Source organism: Homarus americanus, unplaced genomic scaffold, assembly GCF_018991925.1.
Source record: "Homarus americanus isolate GMGI-L3 unplaced genomic scaffold, GMGI_Hamer_2.0 scaffold39675, whole genome shotgun sequence".
NCBI lineage: Eukaryota > Metazoa > Arthropoda > Malacostraca > Decapoda > Nephropidae > Homarus > Homarus americanus.
In genome coordinates this window covers 16674995-16688677 of record NW_024736071.1, presented here as the reverse complement: position 1 = coordinate 16688677, position 13683 = coordinate 16674995, and the positions used below count along the sequence as shown (strand labels likewise).

At 40.4% G+C, this 13683-nt stretch overlaps 1 protein-coding gene across 1 annotated transcript; it reads right to left on the bottom strand.

Annotated features, from left to right (window-relative positions):
* Positions 1–457: 457 nt before the first annotated feature.
* Positions 458–7815, bottom strand: LOC121871833 (store-operated calcium entry-associated regulatory factor-like). Its single transcript, XM_042374356.1, has 4 exons — positions 7547–7815; positions 5254–5437; positions 4769–4925; positions 458–2729 (listed from the first exon to the last, which is right to left on the bottom strand). Exons 2-4 carry the CDS (start codon positions 5414–5416, stop codon positions 1979–1981), a joined length of 1071 nt encoding a protein of 356 aa, XP_042230290.1. The 5' UTR covers positions 5417–5437; positions 7547–7815; the 3' UTR covers positions 458–1978.
* Positions 7816–13683: the final 5868 nt, after the last annotated feature.

The window sequence follows — 13683 nt, the reverse complement described above, 5'->3', positions numbered from 1 at the left end:
CTGGCATAAGGACTCTATTAGAAATAAGCATCTCGTGGCTAACTGTCCTTGGTGATCAAATTGACAAGTAACTAGGCAGTATGAAGCTGTCGCACTTTAATATAAATCCACACCTTACATCTCTCTTAAGACAGCACATCACAGCATCATCTGTATTAGACAGCAAAAGAAACATAATAATAATAATTGATATTTTAGTCAAATTGATCACCAAGGATAGCCGACAAACCCATGAGATGCTTAATTCTAGTAGTCCTTATGCCAACAGCATCATGGTGTTCTTAGGGGGGCCAGGCAGTCACCCATCCAAGTACTGTATTACTAACCAGGCCCAATGTTGCTTAACTTCCTGATCAGACAGGAAGCGGTGTTTCCTACGTGGTAGTACTGATCATCAAAGCATCGTCTACATCACATAACAAGACAAACACATTTAGAGGAAGAATAAAAAACAACATACTGTCTAATATTCACATTTGTTCAATTAGCATTACGGAAAGCTTCATATCATACTTCCTCTCATTACATTAAACCAATGAACAAAGGTACTAAATATATTGTATAAAGATTCTGGATAATCAAAATGCTGAAACAAGTAAGTAACTTAAAGGAATACATACATGGTAAAAAAGATAATTCAGTGATTATAAATAATGAATAAACAGTAATAACTTATAAATAAACATATATATCAATAACATATATTATATCTCCTGGCAACTGTAACATATTGTAAGAAGTAAATACTGTAGCCCAGGACTTTAACACTCATACCCTACATATCACCAGATAATGCAAACATCACCACCAACCTAAAAAAAAGAAAAAAGAAAAAAAAACAACAACTGCACCATTATTAAAATAATAGTCCTCAAAATCTAATCAATATAACAGCATTTTTGGGCCAGAATGGACAGTTAATCATTTGGTGGTGACGTACGAAGACCAATAAATGACATTTTGCAATCTGAATTGACAGTTGTAAAACATGAACTAACAAATACACCAACAAATGATGTAGGAGACATTCACTGTGTTGAGTGAATGTTATATTTGTTAGTTCATGTTTTACAACTGTCAATTCAGATTGCAAAATGTCATTTATTGGTCTTCGTACGTCACCACCAAATGATTAACTGTCCATTCTGGCCCATAAATGCTGTAAATTTCATTACTCCTATAGATAAAAGCATTCTAAATAAAACTTGTGTTTTATTGTACATGTGCAGTACTGCAGTTTTGGAAACATTGAAATGAAGATTCTTGGTAACCAGAGAATAAATAGTTTGTGCACAAAAACTTAAACCTTTGTCAGCATCAACAAAAGAACAAAACTCAACAACAGAATGTGCAAAAATGTACAGAACAATAAAATTAACTGTAGTGTATTAGCCCAGACATGTACAGTACTCCTTTAAAAATGAAGTTATGTAAAGTATTATTAAACTTTACATTGTGTATTCAGTGAAAGTTTACAATTTAAAAAAATAAAATAAAATATCCATACATTTTATTCAATCTCAGGTTTATACTTGTGTTGGAAAGAAAAATTTACTCTAATATTTCTAATCAAAGTCTTCCTTCTTAATGTACTGAAAACTTATAAAGATAATAATGTAGGCATATATGACATACACAATCTTCATCACTACATACACTCATCTTATTAGAGAAGCAATTAGAGTAAGACGAGTACTGCACAGTAAACAGACACGTTGGTAATGCAAGTATACAGTACAGTACATTGGAAAAACTTTTGTAAGTTCCATCCATCTCACACCGGTTGGAAAATTACAAATCCCACACAACATTCAAGAGCTGTATTTAAAGATCAATCAATGGTTATTAGAAAGAGTTACTTCCGTAGCACAAAAACTCCACAATACAAAATAGGACCATCTATGGTAATATTCATTGTAAATGTTTATGTTCTTTGATTTTTCAGGTTTAAAGTTACATTTTAGGTGTCCACAAGAATCTAGCGTCGACTAGTACCACCAAAACCTGAAGAAGTACGGGTTCCTGTAGACCCGCCTCCTCCTCCTCCACCAGAGAAGCCACCTCCACCACCTCCCCAACTAGATGACCCCCATCCTGAGTTGCCACCCCATGGACGTTGCCGACCATAACCTCCTCCGTAGTTGTTTTGGCCGCCCCTTCCAAACATGTACCCAAGTAAACCACCAGCAGCAGCTCCACTCCAGAAACCTCCTCCACCACTACTGCCTCCTGCTGCACCTCCAGCAGTACGGTTTCTGCAAGAGGCATCATCTCTATATCCTGATTGGAACCCTGCAGGTGGTGGTGGGGCTGTAGGAGGTGTACCACCACCACTTCCCTGACCAAACCATCCATAACCACCACCACCACCACCTCCTCCTGCTGGGTAATCATCATTGGTGTTACTGTGAGCATCCTGGCCAACTCGACGAGAAGATTGAATACAAGTCTTGTAGAAAGCCCAACACATCAAAGCTGCAGCAACTAGCACAATCAAATCAGCGAAGTAGCTTGCACTTGACAATTTCTGTTTTCCGTGATTTCCAGGACTTGCGTGACTTTCGTATCCTGTGGTTTGATCACCATAGTAATTGTGATGATGACCCTGCTTCTGGTTGAGTCCCTCCTTGGTGTAGTCTATGGAGTACCTCAAGCCACAAGATCCCTTCAACACATAAGGGTCATCCCGGCTGCTGTAACCCTCACATGAGACTTCAATGTCGCCAAACCTATTGAAGGAAAAATATACAGGTGTATTAGCAAACAATTAAATTAGTTTATTGGCATAATTTATGTTTTCAGCATTAAATATTCTAAAAAAAAAAAAGTGAAAGAGAACTGAGAATATAACATTACAGGGAATAAAGAAAAGAAAATTGACAACATTCAACTAATTACAATGAGTGAAGCAGGGTGACACATACACACTACATCCTTGACCACCGTAGGGTCAAGACCTATTCAGGCGCTGCTCCCGCTACGCAGCTGCCCCCTTTTGCCAATGTCGGCCCATTCCCCAAGTCCCTCTCCCGGACCCATCCTCACCACCAGGATATCTACATAATCAAAGTGACAATTTCGTTTCGGAAAGAAGTGGGATCAGTGTTGAACAGTGTTTAAGCCAGTGAATTCAGCACTAGACAGTACCAGTGAGATAAGCACCCCTGGGAACTAACCACCATCTTCTGACCAGGAGGTGCTAATCCGTCCACCCTGGGAACAACAGAGGGCTGGCCAGCTATGCACCTGACTACGGGATAACACAACACCACCCAGCAGAGCGAGGTACTATGACACCACCCCACACCACCCGATGTCCCCATGACCACGTGAGGTCCTTCATATCAACACCCGAGGACGCGTTATCACACCACGTGAACATCACACCACCCAATGTCTCCATGACCATGTGAGGTCCCTCATATCAACACCCGAGGAGTTACTACACCATGTGAACATCACACCACCCGATGTCTCCATGACCACGTGAGGTCCTTCATATCAACACCCGAGGACGAGTTATCACACCACGTGAACATCACACCACCCGATGTCTCCATGACCACGTGAGGTCCTTCATATCAACACCTGAGGACGAGTTACTACACCACGTGAACACCACACCACCCGATGTCTCCATGACCACGTGAGGTCCTTCATATCAACACCCGAGGACGAGTTACTACACCATGTGAACATCACACCACCCGATGTCTCCATGACCACGTGAGGTCCTTCATATCAACACCCGAGGGCGAGTTACTACACCATGTGAACACCACACCACCCGATGTCTCCATGACCACGTGAGGTCCTTCATATCAACACCCGAGGACGAGTTACTACACCACGTGAACACCACACCACCTGGTGTCTCCATGACCAGCCCAGGCCCGGGCCATCAACTGTAAACTATAATAATTCGTATGTTCAATCATTGTTCCTTCTTCTTTTAGTAATGAAAGCTTTAGTTAAACGACCCACCCACCCCATGTCTTTGTATGTAATAAGTCAATTTTGTTTAATGTATATTTTCAGCCTTTGGGCTGCTGACTTTTTCAATATACAGTTAATTATAATTTTTATTATTATTTACACAAAACTTCAAAACACTAAGATTTTAGCACAGTTCTTGTAATGATTTTGGTTGAATCATGGCCTTTTATAGAAGACTTACACAACATAAACATTTTCACCAATAGTTTAGGATCAAAGAACTTTGTATGTAGTATATGTGCATATAATGAACTGGGTAATCATTTTGCCCAGTTAGTGAAATGGGCACCTAACCCAAATTGACGATCTAAGCTAACCAAGCTGAACCCAACCTAACCTATGTTATGTTAAAGTGGGTCATTTGCCTAGTTTGTAAAATGGGCTCCAATCCTACCCAAGTTCGGTTTGGTCAGCTTGGGTTAGTAATCCACATCACAAGCTGGGTAAAATAATTGCCTAGTTCATGAATTTTAACTAAATTGGGTTATGTCTACACTGGCCAAGTACTGTATTGGTAAAATCAACCTTTCCTGTGGCCAGTCATAAAGAATTAATAAAAATCTGATACTTAACTCCATTTTCCCCACTGCTCCAAGGTTCCCTTTAAGTATTGTTTTCCAGGAACATAATTGACACATAAACTGAGAGTTTACTGTAAATCAACCTGAGCTTCAACACTTAATTTATAATACAAATGCTCAAAGTCATGAAAAGTTGCTTCACTATACAATAATCATGTTCATTGAAAAAGATTAAGTGGTCCATAACATACCTGAATGCATTGTCCATGTCAGTCTTGCACTCCCACTGTACATCCACCCCGTCCCACCCCCGGTTGTAACACTGCACTACCCGGGGTTTGAAGGCACTACAAGGGGCAGTTCCACCATGGACACACTCCAACTGAGGTACTGGTGAAGAACGCTGTCCTGTGTTATGAAAAATAGTGTAAATTGATACTGTAGTCAGAAATAAATTTGAACTTCATGATCAACTATAATGTCTGAAGCAAAGTCATTACAACGCTGGTGAAACCTCTATTTAATGGACTAAATGGAGTGGAAAATCCGTTATATCGAGAGTCTATTGTATATGAACCCTCCATTTAATGAAATACAATACCTCCAACAAACAGATTATATGGAGAGAGAAATCAGTTACTTTTTCAATATATTTTTATAAAAATAACTAGAAAAAATAACAACTTAAAATAGAGTTATGTTAGAAGCTCTTAATTAATGATGGATTAGAACTAACCTTGAGTCATCTTGCCATTGTATAAGGTAAGTACTTCTATGTCTTTCAGAAGGACACTGCCACTGTTGAATCCCCACGCTGACAGCACTGTTCCTGGGCACAGTGCTATCAAGACCAGCCCCAATGCAACAGGAGACATCATACTAATACTTCTCTCTCTCATCTTGTCTTACTGTTGCCTCTACTAAAAGAAAGAAATAACTACCATAAATTTTACAAAGATAAATAGTTTAAGTAATACAGTCTTCACATAAATGTTGAAACACTGAGTTTGAGAATTCCTATTTTATGGCTGAAAAGGAAAGAAGATTATATGTAACCCATTCACTCTGGTAGATGGTGACTGGGTAGCCATGTTAACTAGTACTAATAAATCAACTGAAACTATACAAGTCTTTATACAGGGATGCTTCAGGACAGAGGACCACCAAGAACCTAATTTTGTTGCATAAGACACCTGGTTCATCTACCCCACTGAAATATTGCTCTAATGTCTGGGTTCCAATGTTGAAGACAGATGGTGGTGCTCTGGAGAAGGTACAATATCAAAAGACTAATGTTAATCAGAGAAAAGAGACACCTTGAACTGCCAAGTCTATCTTACAGGAGGAAGAGAACTGATGCACTGTGCTACAAGTTTATACAATACTAACAGGCAATGACAAATTTTAGACATAGATGATTACTTTCAGCCTGTGGGTCATGAAGGAACTAGGAGACACTCAAGAATGCTCTTTAAGATTCAGTTCAATGGCAGTGATAAATGTATTTCACTGTCTGAGTCACCCTGTCTGGTCCCCGAGATATGCTAGGGACGTCAGTTGGTTGAAAATGCTCAAAGGAGGGCCACCAGATTGGTGCCTGCACTTCGGCACCACAGCTACCCTGAGAGATTGGAGCGCCTGAACTTGCCTAGCTTATACAGTACTACAGATGGGCAAGGGGGAACCTAGTTGAGGTGTCTAAGCATCTCAAGGGCCACTACTCAGTTGAGTGTCCTTACTTGGAGCTGGTGGACAGTTCGCCCCACAAGGGGTCACAGCTCAAGATTGAGGAAGCCGCAAGTCCAGAAAACTGTGAGGGCAAACTTTTTCGGAGTGAGAATTGTGAACTCTTGGAACAATCTACCAGAAAGTGTTGTGACGGCACTGAGTGTGAGCTCTTTCAAGACCAGACTTGACCAACACTGGAGCAGGTTCAGGTACATTCAGGAGCCGGTGCATGCCCAGTACTTGCCAACAGCGTGTAACAGAGACGTGACCGATCGCCCAAGCGGCTAACGAGCCGATCGGTGGTGAAGAAGGTAAAAAAAAATAAACATGTATACTAATATTTGAGAATCGTTAGGTTTGGTTTTGTCATTTTTTTTGCATGTTTTACCTACACAATTTCCCTCTGCATACTTCTAGGCCCTGTGCACTTTGTGTGACCAAAATTGCCTTTCTTTAAGGTTAGGTTAGGTTGAAATTATAGTTTTCAGATGATTTTTTATGTTTCAAATGACTTCCAAATAGGTGCAAAACCGAAACAATAATTTTAACGAACAAAATATTTCCTTTCAGTGCTTCATTCCTGCTAAAATGGAACATACAGTAGTTTAGTGGCGATTTGTTTTCACTAACTAGAGATGCACAGAGCTTTTAAATACTCACTCGAGAATCACAGACGATTTTGCAATCTGCGATTTATTGTAAAGGTGTCTTTTAGATAATATCCCAGTCCATCAAGCCTATTCCCATTTGGTTAGGTTCGGTTACTTTGGTTAGGTTAGGTTACTTTGGTTAGGTTAGGTTAGCTAGGTTAGTTTGGTTAGTTTGATCAATTATATAAGGTATCAGTATTCAATAGTACTTCACAATGTTCCCAATCTACTAAATGCCAATAAAAGTATTTTTTGTTCATGATTTCACCCCCATTAAATACCAGATTACCAATAGTTTTATTAAGCCCAAGAACCCCAAAGAACACATGTAATGACTTATTTTATCCTCTATTTAAGTCGATATATAATTAACAAATGGAAGCAGCAAAACTTTAACATTACATAGAAAAAGTCAAATTCTACCCATGTAATAAGACTTCAAGGTATTACTCTACTATGAATTATTTCTATTTTACTCATTATTTTACGTTTACTGATAAATTGAGATAGGAAAATATACAGTACATACATAATCAGTAATGAACAAATATATTAATTACTTGTCAGTCAAGACCAAAAAGCTATATATCACATTATTTTATACTCAAGAGAAATTATTTATGAGATTAAGTTAACATATAATATACTCACTTGTACTGTAGATCACGATATAATAGTTTATCTTATCTTCTTATTTATAATGTTGTTGTTATAGTCGACAGTCCATGATATAACTTCGATATAATGTTTCTACTTCTCACACACTTTTCCCACAGTATTCAACTTCTTCTACAGGTTACTACAGTGATGAATGATCATTGTAGAGTGTGCCTGTATTTATATTACGTCAGACACACTCACTACCAAGACAGTGTTCACGTCACTGTGAGGTCCTGGTACTGGTCCCCCTTCCATTGGTGTTCCTCTGCCGCGAAACTTAAAATATATTACCATTGCATCATTTTGGAACTAGAAAAGTAGATTGAATGATAGATGGATATTTTTCAGTAAAATATACATATATACAAGTTTACACTGGATCAACATGTATATAGACAGTATTAGTGTACAAATAATGCAAATAATAGCAAAAGTAAGTCAATTCAACCAAGGGTAGCCCAAAAATGAAAGTGAAAAGCAATAAATACAAAGATAGATTGAAAGATACGTGGATAATTATTCAGTAAAATATATATAAAGTTCACATTGAATAACATGTATACAGTATATAGACAGTGATTGTGTACAAATAATGGGGGGCAGTAAGTCAATTCAACCTTGGGTAGCTCAAAAGAGCAGTGAGGAGCATTTTTCTCTTTTATCCTCTTCGCAACTGATCGGCTTGTTACGTCTCTGAATACTTTTCCTTTTCATTTATATTCTTCACCAAAAGATCGGCTCGCTAGCCGCCCGGGTGATCTGTCACGTCTCTGTTACACGCTGTTGACAAGTACTGGGCATGCACCGGCTCCTGAATGTACCTGAACCTGCTCCAGTGTTGGTCAAGTCTGGTCTTGAAAGAGCTCACACTCGGTGCCGTCACAACACTCTCTGGTAGATTGTTCCAAGAGTTTACAACCCTCATTTCGAAAAAGTTTGCCCTCACGGTTTTCTGGACTTGCGGCTTCTTCAATCTTGAGCTGTGACCCCTTGTGGGGCGAGCGTCCGCCAGCTCCAAGTAAGGACACTCAACTGAGTAGTGCCCCTTGAGATGCTTATACACCTCAACTAGGTCCCCCTTGCCCGTCTGTAGTATAAGCTAGGCAAGTTCAGGCGCTCCAATCTCTCAGGGTAGCTGAGGTGCCGAAGTGCAGGCACCAGTCTGGTGGCCCTCCTTTGAACATTTTCAACCAACTGACAGTCCCTAGCATATCTCGGGGACCAGATGGGGTGACAGTACTCCAGATGGGGATGCACTTCACTCCTGATGTTCTTTACGAGGGACGGACCGTCTAGATATCTGAACGACCTTCTTATAAGAACCAATAATTTATTTGCCTGATTTACCTTCTTCTCGCAATGGCCCGAGAACTTCAGCTCATTGTCAACATACACACCTAGGTCCTTCTCACACACAGTCTCAACTAGTGCAGTTTCTTCATCCCGTTGGGACATATGATACGCCTCCTTACCGTTGGTACGCCCCAGGTGCATCCTCTTACACTTCGTGACATTGAATCTCAGCAGCCATTTCTTCGACCATTCCTGGAGCCCACAGAGGTCCTTCTGCAGTTCTTCACAGGACGCTTGGTTCTTAATTTCCCGAAATAACTTGGCGTTATAAGGGACTGTGTGTCAGTAACAATTCTTTTTACTCTAATACTTATAATCATTGGTAGCGTGACGAGAGGAGGCTCGTGGGTATATGTAATGATAGTATCAAGTAATAGGGAAGAAATAACGGTAGATACTGTAGGTAAATAATAGACACACTATACAAATACAAAATTTATTTAAACATTAATATGGAAGTAGGAGAAAAAATATATGTACCAACAGACGAAATCTGGTACTATGCCCTCAGGCTCAACATACTCACACCACTACTGGGTGGACATACTCAATAACACATAACTCTTATAGTCACTTAGCAACATAAAGACCAGGGGCAACTGCCACTACAACACTCAGTCGTCAGGAGTGATACTCAAGCAACCGCCATGGGGTCCTGCCATCATGGGGTACTTTCCGACGAACTCTGAAGATCCCAGTGGAGTAACCCCACCACACAAATAGCCCTACTGAGTTAGACACTCATCCACCAATGATGGGGGCTGGTAGTGGTGTGTGGCTTGGTGATCCAGGGTCACCTCGCAGGCCGAGCGTTAGGGCCAGACGAGCCAGCTATGGGGCCATAGGTAGTCTGAAGTGTCTGACGGTCGGGTCTCACGAAGGTAACTGATCCTACTGGACCTCGGACATCTCCCCAGACATAGTGGATACAATATCCACGCTACAGACACGGCCTAGGCTGCGTTAGGGACCTGTATGGGTGAAGGGGCGAGCACTTACTAACAGTGACAACGACATCACATTTCAGGGGACGTTAAAGACGTAAATATGACTTCACTCAGAGCATATCAACTACGTTACTGTAACACTTGCACAATCAACTATTAATTGGGTCAAATCACTTAAAGAAGGGCGAATTACAACACAGAGTGGAATGGCCCACCTGTATGGGTGAAGGGGCGAGCACTTACTAACAGTTGAAATGCCCGCGGCACCCTTACTCAAAATAGGTCAGGGAGTCCACCTACTTCTATTTCGATGAATTAATTTACTGTACACTCTGACGTTGAAACTGAGACTATGAACTCAGTTTCATTCCCTACTATTATCCTCACTAACAATGCTCTGACTGAGCTATCAAAAGCAAAATTAAATTGATTACAAAGGGTTGGATGGCAACAGGTCCCAACATACAGCGTCTTGCTACGAAATCCGCGGATTATATTCAAAGTTCCCTTAAGACAAAGACGGCCTATCGATGACGTCATCAAGGAAACAGAGAAAACGGGGACGTTTCCACTGGGGGACTCGGAAGGTTTTGTGGACGTTTGGGCGTAATATGAATCCTTAAGGTTTTCAGGTTAGCCGTCATCACGATCATGATAGCGTCATCGGCAAACATTTGTATGGAGGAGTGTACAACGTCAGGCATTTCATTTATGAAACAAACAAACAACAGCGGGCCCAATACACTGCCCTGTGGTACCCCACTTGTGACAGGTACGCGTTTGACGATTTCGTGCCATTAATCACCACACACTGCTTGCGGTCATGTAGAAAGTCTTCTATCCACGCTTGGACATTTCCCCGAATTCCGTACCCTTCCAGTTTGATTTTCAGCCTTTCGTGGGGTACACTGTCGAAAGCCTTGGGTTATTCTAGTGTGACCGACATCCACAGAGAAACTGTGGGGACCGCGGGCAAGGCGAGTGTTACGAGCCCACGACCTTGCCGGCGGTACACAGGATGCCAAATCCACCAAACAATGCCCGTTAAAGTACCTGCAAAAGAGAGAGAGTGTGAAGCAACATTGTGGCAAAGAAAAAGGGAAGAAAGATTATCAACTAAAGGAGGAGAGTTAATAAGACGAAATGCCTTTGATTCCATCCTATCTAACAGTTAGACAGAAGAAGAACCACCCCACATAATAATTGAGAGCAGTACTCCAAGTTAGGACTAATAAATCCCTTATATACTTGAAGCAACTGCTCAGGAGTGAAGAAGCTACGGTATCTGTACAGCATTCCCAGCTTTTGGGAGGCAGCTTTAGTAATGTTGAGGATGTGTGGCTTCCATGACAGATTAAAGGAAATGGTGAGGCCTAGCATGTCTATTTTAGAATTTGGCAGAATGATAGCGTCCTGAAATGTGATTGGTGGGAGATCATCTAATTTGGAAAGTGTAATGGGTAAATACTGAGTTTTATTACTATTGAATTTAACCAAGTTTCTATCCCCCCTGAAGGAAGCAGAGTTAACAAGTCATCCAAGATATATAAAGAAGATAGATGAGATGGACAGTGATAAATCCAGTATGCACTAACATGTCAATATTGTTGTATTCAGCATGTACTGTATTGTTACCATTGTTAATCTTACAAAATTATTTCAACTTCAATCTCAAGCTTCTTTGGGGAGGTATTTGAATCCTTCAAAATTCATTTGTAGATAATCCAGTCAATTTCATATCAGCCGCTGACCACCACAGAGGGTGTAGAATACACTATCAAGGATTTCTTTCTCAAAAATACAAATTGTAAAAAATAAATTTTATTAACAATTCATACACTAATACATTTACACTATCACATATTTATTACATTATATATTGGAAAAATAATCTTGAAAGGTTGAAGTCTTATCTGACATGTCTTGAAGCAGTCAACAAGCTGTAGCAACAATAATTAAGGTCTTGGTAACAACTCGTATAGAGCAGTGATCATGCTAATAAAACTTGTGTACTGTAGTCAGTAGTGCATGCAGTAATACTCGAACACTAACAACCTTCTGTGTATGAAATACGAGCAACTTTAGGGTTACCTCTTACAAAACTTGATATTCTGAAACCAATCGTAAGTGACAACTGAGCAAAAAGAAATAACATAAGCCAGTAAGATATTTTGTATGTCTGATAAATATTAATAGTTGACAAATGTATGTCGAGTGATAAAACTAGTACTGTACTGTACTGTCATTCAAAAACTTTTTGTACAAAATTATGTTAGACAATATGACAACAGAGGAAGGAATTTGACAACCCTGCAGAGACAACAGGAGTCGCATGCTGAAATTCACTGACCCCCCTCCCCACAGAGTATAGATAGTTTTGTTTTGTTTTTGAGTGACTGTACCTAAAGAGTGGCATAGACAAAATTATAACATAATTCATGTGGAGATGAATATCTTCCAGAAAAGTTTGTGATAACTTGAAAATTTGTGGAATAGTGACATGTTCCTGCTGCTGAAGAGTTATGTATAATGTCACCATATAATGATAGAGGCCTTAAGGCGAGTGCTAGAAGTAGGTCAGCAACCTGGGCACCTACCACTTGTATGGTTTATTCATAACAAGAATATCAAGAAAACTAAGTTACCTTTGTAAATGTTATGATATCAGTGTCGATTTATGCAGCACAGCCTTGCAGTGTAACAAGAACCTGGGAATAAAAATGGAGTGAAAAATTCATTAAGTAATTTGTGTGATGGTGACGAGTAACGATGGTGCAAACATTATGGTAATGAGGTAAGTATTATCACAAGGAGGGTATGGTGGCCAAGCTAGAACCTAGCCTCTGTTGGCACCAGCCACCATGTAATGTCCTTCAGATTTAACTGTTACTTGGTTCACGACAAAACCAGGTCAAGGTGCAAATATTACAATGGAAGTTACGACGGGATGAGGGTATCCAGTGGCCTGACTCACTAAGGTATAAGAGCGTAGACACTGCTGAATATCATAGCCAGTAAAGTGAACCATTTGATCGAGGATATATACCCAAGACCAAACCCAGTGGCTCTAGGAATACAAGACCACCACTGCTCATGAACCATACGGAGGTCAACAAAGGCGTAGGTTAGGTCAGACGATGAGCAGGACAGGAGGATGTATGCAAGAACCAAGCAAACTCAGAGTGTAGAAGGGCTGAAAAAGAGTTTCAGAGGCTGGTTGCAAGCAAGGTCGAGTCAAACCCAAAGACATTTTTCCGCTATGCAAAGTCAAAATTACAAACGTGAGTAGGAGTATTGGACCCTAGACTTGAAGATGGTAGTTATGCAGATTCTGATCTGGACAAAGCAGAGGAATTTAATAGTTTCTTTTCCTCGGTGTTTACAAGAGGATGCGAACACTCTTCCTGCGTTTGAGGACAGACGGTTCGACACAGCGCTGACCCACTTTGTGTTCACATTAGAGGTTATAAGAAATAAATTGTCAAAGCTAAAGGTTTATAAGAGTCCCGGCCCTGACATGGTGCATCCCAGAGTGCTAAGAGATGTGCAACGAGCTTGCTGAGTCCCTGAAGAGCCTGTTCTGTAAATGCCTGGATGAGCTGAAGGTTCCCAGAGATTGGAAAATGGTTTATGTGAGTCCTATCTTCAAGAAGGGCGATCGTGGCTCCACGAATAACTATAGACGAGTGAGCCTGACCAATACAGTATGTAAAGTACTTGAGAGCATTATAAGAGATGCCATGATGGAACATCTACTACGAAATAACCTTGTAGAGGATTGCCAACACGGTTTTATGCCGGGGCGCTCCTGCTTGACACAATTACTCA

Coding starts and splice junctions, on each gene's coding strand:
- LOC121871833 (XM_042374356.1), bottom strand. CDS start 5,416: ATGAGAGAGAGAAGTATTAGTATGATGTCTCCTGTTGCATTGGGGCTG. Junction 4,926..5,253: donor CAATGGCAAGATGACTCAAG/GTTAGTTCTAAT, acceptor TTCATAACACAG/GACAGCGTTCTTCACCAGTA. Junction 2,730..4,768: donor GACATGGACAATGCATTCAG/GTATGTTATGGA, acceptor TTCCTTCAATAG/GTTTGGCGACATTGAAGTCT.